Here is a 22337-nt window from a genome sequence, read left to right on the forward strand (position 1 = left end):
CTACCATGCCGCCCCAAACACTTGCTTTCAATAATTATCGACCCTGAGTTTCTCTTTCCTTCTCGGCGCGGACCCCCTATTTGATATCCCCGTCATCATGATTTGGAAATATAAAAATGACGATCACCTTCTGTAAAACACCCTTGCCCAATTTCCCAGAAACAAATTCTTCCTTGTTGAACTGGGACATTGATCATTTCTTCCCTTCCCTTTTTCATTGCATCATGTTTTTTCCATCAAGCCAAACAGATTCAGACCTAGAACCATCTAATTCTACCGGTATCAGGCTTAATATTGCCACAACTCTTCTTTTACCTTCTCTGATCATTCCTGGTTTTGTCTGAGCTACATCTTTTAATACAACCACTTCATAAAACTCCACACAGCAACTTAAAAAACTAATGGCTTGTGAATTGCAGGCACAAGACATTGGGCAGCATTCCTCAATCTGGTCCCCTATTTATATCTGCCATCTTATCTCATTCCTGCCCCTCACAGCTATTTTTTGGTTCCTGACATGAGTAAACGAGAAGTGGCATTTCTGCAACAAGTTATATAACTGTGGCAGCCAGTCATAGAAAGATTGTCTGGCATGGCAAATGTTGCATGGAAAGACAGATGGGTTTGATATAGGCCATCCTAACCACATACAGGAAGTAAAGATCAATGTGGTCTTCAGTAGAAGTGGGAGCTAATTAGAGCAGGAGATGCATACGTAACTCAGCCTTCATTTTAAAAATCAATGTTATTTTTATATTTCCAAAGTCTTTTATGTCCATGTTTACTTGCCACACTAATTCTACCCAATCCTGCCAGTGTATTTTGGTAGTCACATTCTAGTAAACGTTTTACTTTTGGTGGAGGGGAGGCAAGTAGAAGAGATCGTAACCTAGCTTTCCCACATTCAAAGAATAGAAAGGAGAAGCTCCCTGCAAGTCCTGACTCAAGCTGTCAATTTTTACCCACCCACAACTGCCAGCAACACAAAAATAGTCTGTTGAAGGGCCTGAATTTAACTAAAAAGGTAGGTGAAGTTCTCTAAGTTTTTATTTAGGTTTAGTCACTATTAGGCTTACATTCAAACTACAATGAAGTTCCTGTGAAAATCCCCTAATCGCCACACTCCAGCGCCGGTTCACGTACACTGAAGGAGAATTTAGCATGGCCAGTTCACCTAACTTGCACATCTTTGGACAGCGGGAGGAAACCGGAGCACCCAGAGGAAACCCACACAGACACGGAGAACATGCAGGCTCCACACAGTGACCCAAGCTGGGCATCGAACCTGGATCCCTGGCCACTGTGCCACCATGCCGCTCCATTCTTCTCATTAACTTTACAGAGTTCCTGCAGTTCCTAAAAGTGGATCCATAACCTGATAATTAAATGAACAGCACAAGCAAAATATGACTTTCCAAAAAAAACCTAAGAAAATTCAGCCTGCTTTCAGGAGAACTGATCAAACTCCAATGCACACCTGCAGTTTAGGACAGAAGGATTCATTGCTATGGTTATGAAGGGGAGGTTGATCCTCAGAGTTAACACCTAACCACTCAAAGAGGAATACCTCGCTTTATAATCTGTTAAAAGTGTGTACACGATCCGCTCTTCAACTTGTGGTTAAGTCAAAAATAGCTCCGAGACTCTCACTTTAAAATCAACAAATAACACTATCTAACCAAGAGTAAACAGGTTAACTAAACTATTAACAAACTGAATAAGCCACTATTCTAATGGAATGCTGTTTAGATAAATACAATTCCCACTTAACAAAAAAAATAGAATACTCCTGATGCCATACCAACATCCCCACAATAGGATTGATTCCCAGGTTACCATAACATCAAATTTAAATCTAATAGGCTGCCGCTAGCTAAGTGCCTAGTTTAAACTGATTGGACAGAATTCAAAAACAACCTGTTGTCTTGGCAACACTACTGCCTGGCCCCTCAATACAAATGTTTCACTGTGTACTGCGTGCACCTTTAGCTCTTCTTTTAACTCTAAATGCAGAAAAAACACTACCTTTCAAAGAGACCATGCAATTTGACAACGCTTAGCATTTTATATATTTTTGTGTTTTAATTTTACAAACACCAACTTTGCAACACTATGTATGCATTGTGGTTATAATCTCAAGCCTAACCATCTTTGGATATGTCCCAACGGGCCACAGAAATATGATCAGCACCATACACCACTTGGTCTAGAGCAGTTCAAGGCAATGGCTGAGCCCCACCTTTGAGGGCAATGATGAACAAGGAGTAGGCCACTCTGTTCCTTGGGCCTGCTCCGCCATTGAAGTCATAGAGTCAGAGTGTCGTACAGCACGGAAAGAGACAACCTTGTATGCTATGGCATTTCAAGTGCTCATCTAAATACCATTTAAATGTTGTGAGGGTTCCTGCCTCCAAACCTCTTTCAGGTAGTGAGTTCCAGATTCTGACTACCCTCTGGGTGAAAAGGTTTTTCCTCAGATCTCTTATAAACCTCCTGACCCTTAAGTCTATGCCCCCTACTTATTGATCCTTCTGCTAAGGGGAAAAGTTCCCTCCTATCCACCCTCTGCCCTCATGATTTTATGCACCTCAATCAGGTCCCCCCCCACGAAAGGTCTTCTCTGCCCCAAGGAAAATTCCAGCCGATAAAATCATGGATGATCCAATTTTAATATCAACTTCTTGCCTCCATGTGCTAATTTTTCATCCCATGCTTATCAAGAGTACAGAATATATCTATTTCTGGTTTAAAGATATTCAAAGACTCTCCTTCAAATACCAAGGAAGAGAACTCCAAAATCTCAACTCGAGAAAAATGTTTCCTCATTTATGCCTTAAACAGGTGACCCCTTCTTTTTAATAGTGCCCCCCAATTCTAGATTTTGCCACAAGAGGCAACATCCTTTCCACATCCACCCTGTCATCCCCTCAGGATGTTATATGTTTTAACTAAGTCACTACTTACTCTTCAAAACTACAGCAGATACAAGCCTAGCCTGCCCAATCTTTCCTCATAAAATAACTTGCCCATTTCTAATATTGATCTTTTCCTGCATACCAACTGTGATTCATGTATAGGACATCAGATCTCTCACCATTTAGATAATATGCTTTTATTCTTCATGCCCTCTTTTTAGGGACAACTTCATATTTTCCCACATTATACTTCATTTGCCAGAACCTTGCCCACTCACCTAACTTTATCTTTTTGTAGCCTTCATATATCCTCTTCACAACTTATGTTCTTATCTTTGCATCATCAGCAAGTTTGCAGCTGTCAGCCAAATCATTTATATAAATTGTAACGGGTTGAAACCCTAGGACTGATCCTTTTGCCATGCCACTGGTCACATCCTGCCAACCAGAAAATGAACCATTTATGCCTGTTTCTTGTCAGCTAGCCAATCGTCTATTCATGCTGATATGTTACCTGCTACACGATCTTTTATCTTCCACAATAAAACGTGACGTGGCACCTCATCAAGTGCCTGCTGGAAATCCATGTATGGCACATTCATTGGTTCCTCTTTATCCACAGCACGTGACTTGGTTAAGCACAATTCCCCTTTTACAAAACCATCTTAGGCCACCCCAGCCCACCCATAATGTTTTAGTGTGGAGATGACACCTGACATTGGCTGGTGGTGGGATCTTCCATTCTCCCCACTCAGCAGGTTGTATCCTCTGCCACCAAGGAACCCGACCGAAGCAGAGGGTTGCCAGAAAATTTTGGCTATTTACTCAGCCCTATTACCTTGGATTCATCCAAGTGCCCTTTGCTAAAGTCTTTAATAATATCTAACATTTTTGCTAAGACATGTTAAGCTAACTGGCCTGTAGTTTCCCACTTTGTCTCCCTCCGTTTGAATAAACAAGTTACATTTGCTATTTTCCAATCTAATGGAAATTTTGAAAAATGAAACAACTGTCTCAAATCCATCGGGATCCATGGACTAATAAACCCGCAGTTCCAAAAATTTGCTGATACTACTTTCCCCATTGATTGTAATTGCTGTCCCTCTCCACCTTTCAATTCCTGACTTACAGCTATTTCTGGGATGTTACTTGTATCCTTTTATAGTGAAGACGAATGCAAAACACCTGTTCAATTCATCTACCATCTCCTTATTTTCCATCATTAACTCCCCAGACTCACTTTCTAAAGGACCAATTAGGGATGGGCAATAAATGCTGACCTAGGACTGCCACCCACGTCCTGTGGAGGAATAAAGAGCCAATGACACACAAAACTCTGGAAATCTGAAACACTCAGCAACAGTGTAGAGGACACAAGTTAATACTTGAGGTATAGAAACACCTTCAGAACTAGAAAATAAGGTGGACAGCATTAAAAGGAGGAACAGATGAAGAAAAGGAGGAGGAAAAGATATAAATGGGCTGTAAATTGCTCAAATGGAAACAGAATATGGTTAAATGGTTAAAGTGATATTGGCATGAGACAATAAGGAGGTACAATAAAAGAAACATTTGCAAGACAGAACAAGGCATAGTTCACATGGGGGATAGTAAACAGAACAAAAGATTGCCAAGAAAGGGAAAATATGTTCACTAAAAGGAAGCAAACAATTCCATTAGTCTTTTCCAACCCAAGAATCCTACCCCATCCCTTTCAATTTGAAAACCAACACATTCACTTCAGAATGAGGACTGAAGACATAATAGGAGCAGGAATAGGCTGCTCAATCCACTGAACCTACTCAACCAATCAAGAAAATAACTGATCTTCTACCTCAATTCCACCTTCCTGCACGAATCCCATTTCACTCAATTCAGTTAGTCAACTGGTCTGAATATACTCAGCAACTGAGCATCTACAGCTCTCTCATAATTAATGATCGCCTACCAAAGGTTGCACAGTATAGAGAGCTGATAGTGCTCGCAGATCCAATGGATGTCCAAAATTAACAAAAATTTAAGACGAAAATTTGTGCAAGCGAGGTGGTGATCATTTCAGGAGATTGATCATGTTTTCAGTTGTTGAAGTCAAAGCACAGAGTCCAAAACTCTATAGTAGAGCATGGAGATTGAGGGACCATATGGCCAGATTATCACAGAAAAGTGGCATCACAGGATGGGAAATGCAGCTGTAACCTTTGCATCAGCGAATTACAATGTATGCTGCCTCGACTAACTGATAATGCCTTGGTCAAATTGGACCCTACCCCACTTGAAGACTCAAGAGAAGAGATGTGAATCGTTGGCAAAAATACAAAGCCATAGATGAAAATTCCAAGTACGACAATATCAAGGCTATTTATAAATTGTATCAAAACATTTCAATATGCTTCAAAGGGCTTTTATAAATAAAATGACAATGCCGCATTAGGAGATGTGAGGGCAGATAGCCAAAGCTTGGTCAAAAACGCAAGTTAAAGGAATGTCTTAAAATGAGGACAATCAGAGAGGGAATTCAAAAACTTAGGGCTTTGGATGCTGTGCTCTAAAGAACATATGGTGGAACAATTACTATCAGAGATGCTTAAAAGGTCAGAGTTAGGCTACAAGCAGCAAATTTATGTATGGTGTCAGGCCAATCAGAACATTAGAATCATTGAGTCCAGAAGTAACAAAAGCATGGTTGGAGGTTTCAGCTTAGTCGAAGCAGACCCCGGCATAACAGTTATTCCTATGTACAGTTGCCTTCCCACTTTGTACACTTATTTTGGCCTCTAGTCTACATTTTAATGCAATTTATATATAGAGTAGGACCCTACCATCATTTAATCTGAATTGAGCTGGGATCTATTCACAATGCATATAGAATTGGTCCAAATCATCATAGAAATCATCATAGAAACCCTACAGTGCAGAAGGAGGCCATTCGGCCCATCGAGTCTGCACCAACCATAATCCCACCCAGACCCTATCCCCACATATTTACCCACTAATCCCTCTAACCTACGCATCTCAGGACACGAAGGGGCAATTTTTAACCTGGCCAATCAACCTAACCCGCACATCTTTGGACTGTGGGAGGACCGGAGACCGGAGGAAACCCACGCAGACACGAGGAGAATGTGCAAACTCCACACAGAGAGTTACCCGAGCCGGGAATCGAACCCGGGACCCTGGAGCTGTGAAGCAGCAGTGCTAACCACTGTGCTACCGTGTCGCCCCTCAGTCAGTGATAGTGGGACTAGGTTGAAACAACTTGCATTGATACCTTGTTATATAATCCTATATTCTGTCCTGCCCCCCACCATTTCCCAGGAGCGTAACTAGACAATAGTTGACATGCAGATAAAGAGAATGGCATCCGGACCAAAAGCTTATTTAAAGTGGTAGGTTGTTTGAAGCGCCTTAAATAAAACAGAAGGGCAGAAATGGCAAGGTTTACAGAGGAAATTCTAGAACTTACGGACTGCACTGCTGAAGTGGCAAACAAAGTGAAATACACACAACAGGTAAATATTGGAGGAATGCAGTTTTCTGAAGGTTTGAGGTGGGACCATGGAGAGGTTGAACAAAGGGCGAGACATTTTAAATCGTTGGAAAAGTCAGTCTTGATGGATCTTTCATTTTCTCTTGGATCCCAACAACATCCCCATTATCAAAAATAGTTGCAATGAGACAGTGCACGTCTGAAAATGGATAACTTCAGTTTCATTTCCAAAGGGAATGCCAGCATTTTCCTGAAGCTTTGGCGAAAGCACTTGCAATACTCTAGTATACTACATGCTATAGTCAGGTCATTTGCTTTCTACAAAATTGGAATGGAACAAGTTGATTTTATATCTCGGCATTAATTCACCAGCTGGAGATTTGAAAGCACCAGTCAGTTGCACTGACTTGCATAGAAAGAGCTTGTAAATTAATTTGCATTTAAGAATCACCCTTGCTACAAACAAAGGCTAGAGTCAGAAAACGGGCATCTTTATTTAATAGTCCTCTATCTTGAGGTTACCCCATTAGTTCGTCATAATCATTAGCTGTCCACCCAAGACAGTTGTGATGGAATGCTCCAAACCGGTCTTCTGCATCTTTCTTCAATTTCAAGTGAAGGTCTCTCACTTTTTAGGGAATCCAGATCCATCCTTTTCTCCCTTGAACTGTACATGCAATTAATATGTGGAGATGCCAGCATTGAACTGGGGTAAACACAGTAAGAAGTCTCACAACACCAGGGTAAAGTCCAACAGGTTTATTTGGTAGCACAAGCCACTAGCTTGCGGAGCGCTGTCCCTTCATCAGGTGAGTGGGATTTCTGTTCTCAAACAGGGCATATAAAGACACAAACTCAATTTACAAAATAATGGTTGGGAATGCGAGTCTTTATAGGTAATCAAGTCTTAAAGGTACAGACAATGTGAGTGGAGAGGGGATTAAGCACAGGTTAAAGAGATGTGTCTTGTCTCCAGCCAGGACAATTATTCTATACAATTATTGTACAGAACACAAACTCAAAGAGTCTAGTTCAGATGCTTATAATTCATGCAAACCTCCTCCTTCTCTAATTACCTTTCCCACTAGCCCCTATCCCTCTCTCCGTCATGAATGCATCAGGCCTCTCCTTGTATCAATGCTATCTACTTCAATTATTTCATGTGGCAACAAGTTTAATATACTTACTGCTCCAAAAATAAATTCCTCCTTAAATTCTTCATTTGATCTTTTTTCCCCATATTTTATTGATGTGCCTTCAGTCTGGATTCATCTGGAAGTGGAAAGTTGTTTTTTCAATATCTGCCCAACTAGGCGCCTTCACAAATTTGGGAGTCTCTTATCAGGTCTCCTCCAAATCTAGTCTTTGCCAGATAACGGAGTCACAGTCTACTCAGTTTTTCAAAAACTGAATTTTACAATGGCGATAGCCATTTAGACCACCATGAATGTGCCAACTTTAAAGAGCTATCCACTTTACCCTGACCTTTCCTCATCTTGTAAACTTCACTCCTTCAAACTGCTGCACCCCCCCCCCCCATTATAGTTCCACCAGCATGCCTGGGACATCAGGTCTTTGTAGCTCTCTTCGTAAAAATAAATATTTTCTCATCATCTCAAGTCTTTTAATTACCTTAACCTTCTAGCATCTGGTTACCAACTTAATCAGTACAAGTAGTTCTGATCAAATTACTGCTATCTAAACCCCAGGTTTTAAAACCAGATTGCCTCCTAAACTTGATGAAACACACTACTTTCTCCTTGATCACCAATATCATTTCAGTGAACCTCTGGTTTACCTAAAAAGGCCTCGGCATCCATCCTGAAGTAAATGGACCAGCCAAACACATTTATTTCAATTGTGGGCTATTTTACATTCTCTATTTTCAAAGAAGATCGCAAATCAGAAAGGCCAAATTATGTAGTTTTTAAGAAACAGGATCTTTCTAGTGCTTCATTTTGGTAAATAGGATGTGAAGTTGTAACCAATTTGATCAAGTTGTGCTCAGACACGTTCACCTGCTTCCATTTTTTCAAGTTTTGTTATTTGCCAAGATGCATATCTACATTTGCATCTGTATTTGGTTCAAATTCTCTGTACCGCAGGCTTCAGCAATACATTTTTTTCTTGAATTTCAAAAGAAACTTACAAGTATTAATGTTCAGTACAAGTGTTTTCAAATCTGAATTAAACAAATCAGATTACAACTGGACAATAAACTAAGATTTGATTTCAGGCTCGACTCAAAGCTTTCGATATAAATGGCATAAAACAGCATTCAAGACTCCTTGATTACAATATATTTAAATCAAATTTGCAAGTTCATAAAACTCAGTCCATTCATTTAAAGTTTCAAATTTATACCAAACTCAAATTACAAATAAACGAAATTCAGAAAGTGCAGAATCTAAATTATTCACCAGTGTGTTACAAACCATTTTACATTGCAACTTTTTCTTGTGAAATTACAAATCTGAATGAAGATCAAGGATCATACTCTGGTCTTGACTTGTCAAATTTTGCAAACATTTACAACTTAATCATCTTGATCTGTAACATGCCAGGCAAGCCTATAAGCAAAAAGCACAACGCTTAAACACAAACCATCTTCAAGACATAAACTGGAGGTAGACTTAGTTTTTGAAAAATCGCATTTGTTCATGATCAATTTACTTTTAAATTTAAATCTGTCTTGATATTTGACTGGAAATACCCGCTCATGACTATCAAAATGCATCACAAAATTCAGAATTTTCTCCAAAGCTTCTACAGGACAGGTTATTTACATTAAGAAAAATTTCTTCAAGTACATATTGTCAAACTCAATTTTGAAAGTGCAACCACAGAAGAGGCAAACACTAGAAACCATTTTGGATTGGTGTATTCCATGTAGATAATCCCCAAAAATACAAGCCTTCTCTACAATGGCAAAATGTCCCAAAGGATTTCCTCAGAAGGATCTCTATTGTTTGAGGGAGGTGACTAAAAACATACTTTTTGGTCCATTACTTCCAAGACGCTTTTGAAAACAATGCAAAGGGATTTAAGTTTAGGGCAAAGACTCCTAGAGGTTCTGCCACTTGTGCTGGTGAAGAGAGGTCAGTTATAGCATAGAAACAGGAGCTGGGCACTCCACCCCTTGAGCCTTTTCCACTATTCAGATTAGATCATGGTTGATCTGAACTTCATATAATGGCTGCAGCGCAGAATGCAGTGTGCTATGTGCATACCAGCTCTCTGCAAACGCAACTCAGCTAGTCTAAACCCCACCTTTCAGGCAGTGTATTACAAATCCTAGTCCTTGCTTCTTTTGTCAATCATTTTAAATCTGTGTCCTCTGGTTCAACTGCTTGGCTTAGACCCCTCATGATTTAAACACTTTCATCAAATCCCCTTTCAAACTTTTCTGTTTTAAGGAGAGCAGCCCTAGCTTTTCAAATCTACAGGTAGCTGAAGTCTCTCGTCCCTGGAGCCACTCAAAATCCTTTCAACACCCTTGTTTCTCTAGTCACAGAAGTATCAGAATTGGACACAATATACTAGAGTGGAGGCCAGCCCAGTATTTTGTAAGGGATCATTGTACTATCCTTGTTTTTGTAGTCTTTGCCTCAATTTATAAAGCCTAGGATCTCCTATGCCTTATTTCACCACTTTCTCATCTGTCCTGCCACTTTAAATTTGTGCACATACGCTCCAGGTATCTCTATTGCAGCACCTGTGAGGAATTGTGCCCTTTATCTTATATTGCCTCTCATTCTTCTTACCAAAGTGCATCACCTCACTTCTCTGCATTAAACTTAATCTTGTGTCAGCCCAGCCTATGTCCTTTTGAAGTCCATCATCATCATCTTCCTCCTCAGTCCGCAGTTCTGCCTCATCTTCAAATTATGCCTAAGTGCTTCCTAATTTTGTTGTTCAATTTACCCAGCTCTATGCCCTTATGCACTCCTCTTCCAGAGGAAATAGTTTCTCTTATCTACTCTAATGAATCCCTACCATTTTAACCATTTCCATTAGGTCAGCCTCCAACCTTTTAAACACAAGAATAAAAATGAATTTTATGCAACACAGCTCATAATTAAAACACTGAACTCGAGTCTGGTTAATCCACCCCATACCTCCCAAGATCAATATATTTTTCCTGAGATTCAGCACCCAAAACTGATCGCAATTTGAGCGAAATCTTCTCTTAACTGAAATAGCATCTACCCTTTGTATTCCATCCCTTGGGATAAGGCTAACATTTCATTAGACTCCTTAAATGATTTTCTTCTACTAGTGCACTAGCTCTAGTGATTTGTGTTAATGGACACCAGGAACACAGGCTGGAGAGGGGTGTCGGGGCTGGACAGGTTGCAAAGCTATAAAGGAATTTATAAATGATGATTGAGGATATTGCTAGAGTGGTTGTGTTGCAAAGATAGCATGGAAGATTAACTTTCCACAACTACAAGCACTAAAGGATGCAATAGACCAAGGGTGTAACATTATTTCATTTAATCAAATTCTGCTTAATACTATCCCTGTGAAGTACCCTGGCTGGTTTTACTATATTAAAAAGGCACAAAAAGTGTTGTTGCAATCAGGATTCTGTGAGATAGAGCTGGGTAGCAAACGCTAAGCCAGATGAGTTATATTTTCAACTATCCACCAGTCTCAAAGGCCTCAAGTGAACAATGCCCACTTAAACAAGTTGCTAAAGAGTAACAGGCACTTGGTAAAATCTTACTCCATCAAGTAACAAATGGGATGAGAGGAATGAAAGAAATAAGGGAGACATTTAAAGAACAAAAACACACCCAAGACTAAAGATGGGCCACTTATTGAATGGTCAGTGTACACACAATTGTTCCTGTCAATTTTAATAGCAAATCACAACAACTTGCATTTATATAGCCCATTTAATATCTCAAAACAATTCAAATTTGACAAAATGGAACCTAGAAATTAAACCTGAATGCTATGTTTACATATTTCATAGCATGTTCAGAAAAAATTGAACAAATGTATTACTAAATACTCTAGCTAGCTTATTTAAATACAACTTAATATCCTTCTATACAAAATCTTAAATTATGAATTAATTTCAGTCTTCAGTAAAGAGGTCATGGTGCTGCATATTTTCTTTCTGCAAAGAACTTTACAACCAGTACACAAATTTTACTGGTGTTCCAAGAAACTTTTAAATTTAAAAGGAAAACTTCAAATTCAGCCATTTTAATGCAGAAATCGCTTCATTCTGAAGCAGTTTGAATTCGAGAAATGTAGTTACTCTAGGGATGCATTATCAGCATTTAATATCAAGATAACTAACTGTTAAAATGAATTGAATTTTAGAGCAAACATTTAAATACAAGAAGTCAATAAACCCATCCAACTTTTAAGAAAGTCTGAGGTACATCAGTAGCCTGGGTTGATTTACATAGTCTTAGCCATAGCAGCAGTCAAGTCTTACAACTGATCTTGGTACCCCTAGTTTAGAGGAGAAAGCACAGCCAGTAAACTGGCTCCCAAACATGATCAGGTGACCCTCGCTGAAAGCAAATGATAGGGACAAGATCAAGTTCAGCTGAGATTTCCCCATTTGATTAGCCAGTCAGCACTTGCAGCATGTTGAGGTACTCAAGACTGCCTAGTGCAATTATACCCTGGCATTAAAAACAAAATTTTGTATTTATATAGCATTTTTTAAACATGTTACAAGGCGTATCAAAAAGAAACCTCATAAAGGCACACAATAGGATAGATAATCAAAAGTTTGGGCAAAGAGGCAGGATTTAGAGAACTTCTGATAAGGAAGAGGAACAACGGTTTTGGAGAGAATAAGCAAATCTTTTCAGTAGAGGAGAAACTGAGCACACAAACAAGCTTGACATTAAGTAAAAAATTTATTTTAACACTAACATTAATTTTTCTACATTAGTCTGTTTAATCAGGGATATCTTGATTACATCAATCATATTAGATGATGATCTTTCAATCTTTTGGAATAAAAGATCAAACCTGTGACTAGCAATTTGAAATGCAACAGCAAATCCAATTTTATCTTGGATTTTAAAAGTTACAACATGTAGACTAAACCGCACAGAACTTCAAATTCAGGAAAGCAGCACGTCAACTTTTGCAACTTGTATTTTAATATTTCAGCAGCTGTTATGCTTGAACTATATTAGTGACTCATTCTTAATAGATTTAAAGTGATTCATTTTTAAGAATAGGTTTAAGAATTAAAGAACTATCTTATAACTCATTCTTCAGAATAGGTTTAAGACATATCCTCCTTTACCTTCTCTACCCCCATTGGCAAAATTTCATGTAGCATGCAACTCTAGTAGTCAGTCATAGAAAAAGAAAACTGTGCCATTTGCACCATATAATTTAAAATTTGCTCAAAGCGCACATCATTTCATTTCCAAAGTAGATAATTTTAAAATATTGCCACCATCTGCAGAGAGCACATTTAAAAAATCCCTTCAAATTAATTATTTTCTAAAACTAGTCGCCATTTCATTGAGACACATTTGGGTTGTAAATGAACAGTAAGCTAAATTTTATTGGACTAAAGCTGGTATGTTTTGCTGACTTAAGCCAATTTGCTTACAAACAATAATGGATACAACTATTTCAAATTAGATGCATTCTAAAAACATATTTAAAAGTTACGGTACAGTTCATTTCGATTCAACACTGTGTACAGAGTGGAGTTTAACAAACGAGAGAAATCTCAAAAATCAAATCAGGTATTTGGGCTTTTTGACAAGATTTTTTAAATTCAACTAAAGATTGAACGATTTGTAGGCTACATTTTCATTCCCATGTAATAAGTTACGCACATCTAAAAGATGGTAAATTTGTATTGTAATGAAAGGATTCATAAATCACTTTTTACAATTGGATTGTGTAAGAGATGATGATATAATTTTGCTGCCTTTTCACAGCTAGAACTCTAGTTTTGATTTTTTTCAAATTGCTGTGTCAAGTATTAATCTAAACATTTAAAATATTCTATTAGTCATCTTACAGAAGTGTGCACAGATTCCCCCGAGTTTGAAATTCTCAATATTAGAAGTCAACAAGGGTCTGAAGAGTTGAAGGAATTAAGGTATTGATATTTATCAATTCAGTGAGAGAACAAATTGCATTTCTGAACATAGATGAATGTTAAATGAAATTATATAGCTCATGATTCAGCTTGTTAAAAAATGTATTTGGTGTACAGGAATCCCAGCAGGCATGACGAATGCCACTTAACCATGTATTTAAATGAATACAAAGTTTTAAGAGAGACTATTTACATCTCTAATATCAAATAGCTACGGCAGTATAATGATCATTTCAATGTTAGTAAATACAAAACATCACATACATTAACCTGTTCCACTTATTTTAGAATTTTGACCTTGTACATTGCACACACAGTATAAACAAGTGAAGGAGAAAAGGCAGGGAAACATAACCAGACAATTTTCAGTGGTTAAGAGAATGTGGCTGTGCTCAGAACACTCAAGCTCGAGACTGTTATAAAATAAACTCAAGCGGAAGTTAGAACACCTTTGTTATATTGTGACTTTCAGTTTTATAATTGTTAAGCTACATTGTAATTAACATGGTTGCAAAGTGTTCTGCAGTGCACCATTAATTTTTGAACTATTCTATTATACATAACATTAGCAAAGAACATTAGCAAAGAACACCAACACATGCTTTCATTGCCCAGTGTCACATCAGATATGGCTCATCAGTTCAATACACAGCTGTATATTGAAAGATTTCTAAATTAGATTTTGATGCAACTTCAATACTGCTGAATTAAAAAGTGACACGAAGATTCAAAATGTAAGCCATATTACTATGCATCCATCAAGTGATCGTCCACAGGTATTGTATCCTACAACTTTTGCTCTAAATATTGTTTCATTACCACAACAGAAATGTCAAGCGTGATCAATCATGCAAAACTAACTAGGTATATCAAAAAGAATCAAACAGATTTTGAAGCTGTTACTAAACTGCACTTTACCTGAACCATAATCATATACCAGATTAAATTTATCAGCTCAGAATGGTAATATTCATTTGGAAACTTGTATAAAAACTATACATCACATTTGCAACTGACAGTGACACCACATCCATAAGAAAGTGGCACTTTTCACATATTCTACACATCTAAGAAGGGAACATGGTTATGCTTCAGGTGAAGTGCAGTTAGTAACAGATTAATCAAAATTACCAAGATTAGCCACTCCCATGTTTTAACAGTTGGCCATTAAAAAGCCACACCATTTATTACTAGTAAACTAAATTTTCACTTTTGAAAGCTATTGTAATTGCAGCCATTTGCTCATTCCTGCAATGTCTCAATGACTACCATGGGTACACTGTAAAGCTCAAAATACACAGAAAAGATAGTTTGCATCTGCTTTTGCCGGATTTCTGGTACAATGAAGAAATTGATTCCCTGTCACTCAAAAGATGTCCTCAATGTAAGAAACATCCTTAAAGCTTTCTTTGAGCCAAGAAATTTGTACTCCAGTCATGGTTTAAAAATCACCATGCACATCTTCCTGATTGAACCCAAAATTTAGAAATCGAGGATAGTTAAATATTGAGTAAAAAATCCTAAGACATTGGACCAAGTAGGTTAATGGGTGGTGCAGAGAAAAATCAAAACTTTAGACCATACAAGAGCAACTCTCCACAGAAATGTTATTGCAGTCAGCCTGGATCCAGGAATTTGATTCAATTTCTATTGCCCCATCCCCTAAAATAATTTTTGATCAATTAGATCCAAGTCATGGTTAAACATGAGTGCATAATGTTGAAACTTTAGGTCTCATTGAATTTAAAGACAACACTAAAGTTAACTTTAGTTGTAACGGAAATAAGCCACAGATTGAAATTAAATACATACAAGGTGAACAATTAAACCAGTTTCAAAATATAATGAAGAGCTGTTAAGCAGTTTGAGTCAATATACTGAACAAACGTGTCAGATTATACTCGCCATTCTCTCTGCATTTAGCAAATTGTTGTTCTAAGGCTACACCACAGCACGGACACTTCTACCAGACTTAAGATTTAAACATAACAGATCTATTATATGCCATAAACAGCACTATGGAATGACATGGCATAAAACAAACTATTTCCACATTTTTAATCCCAAAATATCTACAAAACAGGAAAAAAAAGACATTGGTGGTAGGAAATCGCAACAGATACCCTACACACGATTCAACAATCAAAAGCAGTTCAGCTGCCTAGTATGCAATGGCTGCCCTCTTTACTGATTGTAGTCAGAGGTCAAGGAGGAAGTAACCCTAGACAGAGGAAAGAACACCCACTACTTCACAGACATTTTTCATTACTTTACAGATACAGCAAATCAATTTGGGCCTCAAGCTTCTCTTACCAAAATGCACATGAAGCAGGTTTTTTTTTATAAAAAGTGTTTACAATTTCATTCCAGGAAAATAAATGACACTGCTTAGAGAATACTTTGTTCATAAAGTATTACTCATATAGCTACCAAAATTCTTAAGACAGATTTTAACCCCAGGTGCAAGTGTCAGATCTGTACCCATCCCCCCAAAACTAAAATGCCCGTTGTACAAATGACAGCAGGCTGTTTGCATAATCAGATTGCGAGCATGTACATTGTCCACTGGACACCAGCTGCTGTGACATCAAGTAAAGACTACAGAACTCTGCTACAAACATCAAAATGGGAGAGACATACACACGCTTCCCATATCATTCAAACTGGTGTATGTGAATAGGATCTCAGTTGGGAATTCATTAAACAATTTTACAATAACTGATTATAGATTCTCAATTTCTTATAATAATTTTGCCCTGCAAATACTAACTGAAAAAGACCCTGCAAAGCCAATAAATATGCATAGTTTGGATGTGCATTTTGAAAATTTAAACCATATATTCAAACATGAGGCATAAAAGACATCTTAAAAGGTTTAACCCTCCCCCATTACATACTCCCACCCTTCTACCAAGTAAGCTTTGACCATGCCCTCTCCAATAACAGTGTGCAGTCTTTCATCCTTTTAACGCTTCAGTAAGTGCTCTATGGCACCATATTCCCAACCTGCCTTTCACAGCAGGTACAAAGGTCGCTTTTGCAATGGTGGGCGTACCCACGTCAGTTCTGAACGTTCCAACGCGAGCTGGAATGCAGTGACTGCTGGGCCCAAGAATTTCACTTTGAATAACAAATTAAGCACACTTTATCCTGATTGGTCCTCTGGCCTCAACACAACTTTATGGAAACCCTTACTAACACCACCTCTTGACCTTTCTTTACGTGATGAGGATGTGGATTAGCAGTACCACACTCACTTTGCCTCCAAACCTCGAGGCAAAGTGAACAAACGAGGGAAACTACTCGCTGCTCAACTATGCACATCTCAAGTCACAAGAGAAAAAAAACTAGATAATTCAAACTGAATTTCCCAACTTGAAACATGAAAAAATGCAGGACTCTGGCATTTGGATAAATATGCACATTGTGCATTGATGAAAACTGAGCAGGAAGACCAGGGTGAAACAGTTGCATATATCAATTGTTGGTCTGTTATTAGTAAAGCAAGCTTTCCCCCACCCCCATTTGCAAATTCTGGCCAGATCCAATAAACCCCTACAAAGCAATGTTTGAAAAAAAATTACATAAAACAAAGTAGGAGTATGCAAATACCAAAAGGTATGTTCACTAATTCAGTTCTTCGGACCAAAGTGAATATTTGTGTAGGAAAGGCTTTAAGTACAGCTCACAGAATTCACATACCAGCAAACTGGGTGGGCTCCTGTACTGATACGTATGCAAGATTCCAAAAACTGCCATAGCAAAATGACTAAATAAAGTTAGCTGATCAATCCTATTCCACAAACATTGATTTACATATGAATCTATCAGGCATAATGGACACAAGAAAGTTACATTCAAATATTAAACTGATCCTTTTGACAGTATTTTGGGCAGCTTATCTCGAGCAATCCTTTTTTTTAAAAAAAACAATCCACGTATGCTTTTCAATATATACAATAACTTGTATTTATGTAGCACATTCACCATCTCAATCCTTTGAATATTTTATACATATTTTCAAAGAAGTCAGAAAATGAAATGCTAATATAACGTTTGGACTTACTGAAAAGTGATGCACATTACAAATATTCTAAACTTCAAATATATATGTTTGAATTATGTAAATGCACAGCGAGTACCTCAGTTTGGTTGGGGTCACAATTGATGGGGCCAAGAATTTCTTCAGACCCATTACAAATGATTATTAGAATTTGATCTGACTTTGGTAACTCTTCCCCTTCCCTTCACCCCACACCCACCCCAAAAGATCAAGTCTCCCTTCCAAGGCGGCAACTGAATTTCATGCATTGACGTCAAACTCATCAAGATTGGTATTTGATCTTAAGACCTACAAAATACCCAAGTTATCAACTTACTGGGCCAGATTGAAAATAAAATTCTGGAAACCAAGCAACGTTTTGAAACACAACCGCTTTCTCACTTGATATTTCACAAAACGTGTTAATTGTTAAGCGATCTTTATTTTCAATTGTGATTCTTATGTCATACTACAGTACTGATGGAACACCAGCTGTAGAATGCAAAATGAGGCCAGACACGAGCTGTTGTGCAAACTACAAAAACACACTACCTGCCAATAGAGCGCTGCATGTGTTGGTTTATGTGCACCAAAGTTTCACTTCTCAAGGTAAAGTCTCCATTAGGAAAGAGCATACTTTCAATTTCCTCTTAGGTCCTGTGTTTGTATGTTCCATTTAACGTATGAAGTCTTAGAGATCCAATGGATGACAACAGCAATTTTAAACCCTGCTTTTTACCCAGATTCAAGGTATATTACTCAGAGAATTCAAGATGGCCTCTCGAGGAGACTACACACTGCACCATTTTAGTACGCACACGAGTCACACTGGCAATTAATCCCAGGACTATACTTCCACCTTCAGATCTGTGCAAAGACATTTCAACTGCACACTAGCATTAAGGGACACAACATCTTAAATTCAGGTTTCAGAAAATTCCACATGATAACTGCGTTTTCAAATTAAGTGTGCAATATGGCCTATATTTCAGAATATATTTACCAATATGAAGTCCAAAATAACAAACAATGACTTTCTAGGTCAGAACAAAAATGGGCACAAGTTTTAAAAAGATGACGCAAAGGCAAGAATCAAAAGGTTGAACTCCTGCTAATAACTAAGCCATTCATATTTGATAAAATGGTTAAAAAAGTACTAGGATGAACCGTATGCACCCTTGAAAATTTCAAGTTTTATCTCATCATGAAAGGGTAGAATGGACGAATTAATTTGGTTCACGACTATTCAATCTTTGCTTATTAAATCAAGAACTGCAATGCAAAATTAGTAAAATTAACAGAATAGTTGTACAGTTCCTACTCTACCTAACCAATTTTGATCGAGTTAGATTGAGTTACTTTAAAAAAAAGTGTTAAATGATTATACAAAATCAGTCTCATAATACATGGCATTATTCATGAAGTTACATCATTTACACAAGTTTTGGATTCAAGTCTTCATGCTCCCAAGTATTATTTTAAATTCCTGGATTAGTTTCAAATATATTTTTTAAAAACACTCAAAATTGATATTTTAGTCATGTTGCACTAATTAGCTACATAGGACATTGAATAAAAGTAGTGTGGACCGAGTTCAAAAACTTATATGGAAGAATGGGGGAGAAACAAATGTCAAGATAGGAAGCTACCTAAAGGCCCTTCCTCCCATACTAAATTTTGCCCATTCAATCATTTGTATCTCTTAAATGTAGCAACCTCAAGGGGCAATCTCACAGGACTCTACAAAAAAGTCAAATTACATTGAACTAAACTTACTTTGATGAGATAAAATTGGTTTCATTTTAAATCATACATTCAAAATTTGTTGTGCAGAAAAACTTGGGGGGGGGGGGGGGGGGGGGGGAAGAGGAAGAGAGAGAAAAGTACCACTAGAGAAAAAACATCACATCCTAGTCAAATACAAAACCAGTAATTTGGCACAAGAAATGTATCCCATCACAAACAAACAATTCAACTTGTAGATCCATATGAAACGCTTGAACCATTGGTGACTTTTTTTTAATGCAACAGCTGACATTACTTTCTGAAATAATGGGTTTTAAGACAGCCAAAAACTTAAAAATTAATATTTAACTCCAACTCCTGAAAAAGATAATACCCTAGGCTCATTCCATCATCTGTGTGTTTGGGCAACAGCATTTTTGAATGATCCTCGAGCATTTAATTTTAAACTCGATGGAATAATCGATTGCATATTAGCGTTTAAGTGAAACGCCTCAAAACATTTAAATGCTTTCCTTCCACATCACATCTACATTAGTGTACAAGAGGAAACATTCGATAGTGATTTTCGGATTTTTAAAAACTCTTAAATTGAGAACTTCTCACGTGTTTGTCGGTTAGCATAATACAAGGCTCATCTCACAGCATTTCCTGCTGACGCCCAAAACTTTTCAAAAATACTGCATCAGGGTCTTGGGAGTTTGAATTAAAAAGTTCTTTGGACTTCTCGAATCAAATGCAGTTTTAATCAAATTCTCGCGCAATGTAAAAAAATACAAGAAATTGATTATAAACAAAATACGAGGCCAAAAATAGATACAAAGCAGCAAGTTCAAACGGAAACTAGATGCTAAATTAAGCACATCAAGTCCAGAGGCTCGCACCGTTTGCGTAATATTTAATTCTACACACATATCATTAATCAAACAGTCATTTTATTTAATTCTACCTGTGCGGACAGAAACCTGATACGAATTAAACCTTTTACCTTTGTCGTTTAGGGACGGAATGTTCCACTTCGATAGATTTCCCGTGCAGCTCCACTTTACCTGAGGCAATACACAAAATACAAGGATGCGTGTTAAACACTTCAAACATCCAAAACTGACCGCTTTTAGTGCATCGACCCTAAACGTTTAAGTTGGTGCGTGTCTGACCAACAACTTGCAAGGGCAAACTAACGTTTACAAATCTCGGGCTCCGACTGACAAGAAATTTCGGTGTAAATGTGAGGAAACCAGTAAACCGCAATCCCTCCCAAAATTGATGTGAATAGGTATTTTTTTTTTAAAATTTTTAAATCAAGTCGTGGTCTCAATTGTTCTGTAACCCTAATTTTCAGCCATGTTTCTAGTGGTCGAGTCCTAAAGGACACTTTTGGGGACTCAGTATGGCCGACTGGAAACGCATTCGCGCTTTCGGGACGAAACGAACGAAAATAAAATTGATAGTGTCAATGGTCTTTGGATAGGGAACTTTCGCTTCTATTTGTATTTAGTGCAGTATAAAATTTGAAGAGTGCGTTCCTGTCTCAGGCAAACATTGATTTGAATGGTGGCTCCGAGCTAAAGGCCTACAATTAGCGAGAAGGTGCAGCGACCCGGGCTGAATTCTCCCAATACCGTCTCAACCCCCCCACCCATCCCCATAAACCGCTGCTCCAGTTTAAATAAGGAATGAGCAAATCATAAAAGCATCCCCGTGCAGAATGTATCCTGGTTTAGTTACTGCTAAAAGCCACTGGGCGCTGTAATATCATTAAACAGAGCAGGAAGGGGGAAAAAGACCGCGTGCAGAGGCGGCACAGACCGGGGTCCACTAAAAATATATATACACACATATAATCCAAATTAGATTATAGGATAGAAGGAAAATCCCCAATTCCTTCAGCGAACGTCTGAAGAAAGTGTGGCGGGAAGTAGGGAGAGTGGAAATGGGTATTTGTGAAACACTCGGGTGTAAACAGCCTCCCCCCCACCCGCCTCCTCCACCACCACCACCACCCACTCCCAGTTCAGTTTGTGCGAAAGTGGTGCGCAAGAAGCTGCTTTTAGGCCTCGCACCGAACAAGGTTCACGGCTCTTTAGCCTCAAAACTTGAGATCACATTGGGGAGTGCACGGGATTAAATTACTTACCTGACAGCGTATCTATAGCCTTCATAGCGCAGTTATCATCTGGACAATCGACAAAAGCATAACCAGTTTTCACCAGAAACTGTCCAGTGAAGGGAATCTTCCATTCCTTGAACAGACTTTCCAAGTCCACAGTGGTTACGTTTTCGGTAAGATTCCCAATATAGAGCTTGTTCATGTTGTTAAAACTGCAAAAAAAAGAGAGAAGCAAAGATCTTTCCGTCTTTATCTTTCCCTCTGGAGAAATAATCGGTCGACTTAAATACAAAGATGGGAGGAAAGGAAGAGTTCTTACAAAAAAAGACGATGATAAAATTAATTCCCAGAACAAGTAGTGTTAGCAGTCTAGAATGGCGGGCTGTAGAGAGAGAGAAAAAAAACTATTTTTTTGTCTTTCCCCCAAAACCCCTTTCGCAAACAGGCTGTGAAAATGTCACACCGCACGTTACTCGTAGCACCGCCTCTGAATAAAATGCGGCTTCAAAAAATCCCTGAATATTCCGGCTGAATGAGCCACGTGGTCAAACTACACATCAACTTCTCACGTGAGGAATGCCAGCTATTCAAAGATACTGGGGGAGAGGGGAGGAGGGGCAAGCTTTACACCAACAATCGGAGAAACATACCGATTGTGGAATAACAGTTGTTGGAGCGCTCTTTTTTTTCCCCCATCCCCCCCTTTTCCTTCTGCCTTCCCATTCGCACACAGCCCGACTCTTAGATCCTATCAAGCGTCTTCAGCCTCGCTACCGTTGACCAAGTTTTTTTCTCTCTGCTTGCAAATTTCATTCATTGGTTTAAATCAAGCTGCCATTTACAAGGGCGATGGCGCGAAAATTCTCCTGACTGCTGCAGTTCCCCCAATGTGGTGGTTGCGCGAGTTGCTGATGATGGTGGTGGTGGGGGGTTGGTTG

The 22337-nt window shown here is 38.3% G+C and overlaps 1 protein-coding gene across 6 annotated transcripts in view; it reads right to left on the reverse strand.

Moving 5' to 3' along the window:
* The window catches only part of igf2bp3 (insulin-like growth factor 2 mRNA binding protein 3), a 144926-nt gene extending 122820 nt beyond the window's left edge, over nt 1-22106 (reverse strand). For 2 of the 6 annotated variants that reach the window (XM_078238751.1, XM_078238723.1), the window contains exons 1-2: nt 21427-21971; nt 20278-20338 (exon numbers count right to left, since the gene is read on the reverse strand). In XM_078238751.1, coding sequence (XP_078094877.1) covers nt 20278-20338; nt 21427-21601 — 236 coding nt within the window. In that variant the 5' untranslated portion in view covers nt 21602-21971. Of the gene's footprint in view, nt 1-20277; nt 20339-21426 lie in introns of all 6 variants that reach the window. The other 4 variants (XM_078238732.1, XM_078238741.1, XM_078238714.1 and 1 more) reach the window with 4 other exon arrangements.
* Between the last annotated feature and the right edge of the window lie 231 nt (nt 22107-22337).

Source organism: Mustelus asterias, chromosome 2 (assembly GCF_964213995.1).
Source record: "Mustelus asterias chromosome 2, sMusAst1.hap1.1, whole genome shotgun sequence".
In the NCBI taxonomy this organism is placed as follows: domain Eukaryota; kingdom Metazoa; phylum Chordata; class Chondrichthyes; order Carcharhiniformes; family Triakidae; genus Mustelus; species Mustelus asterias.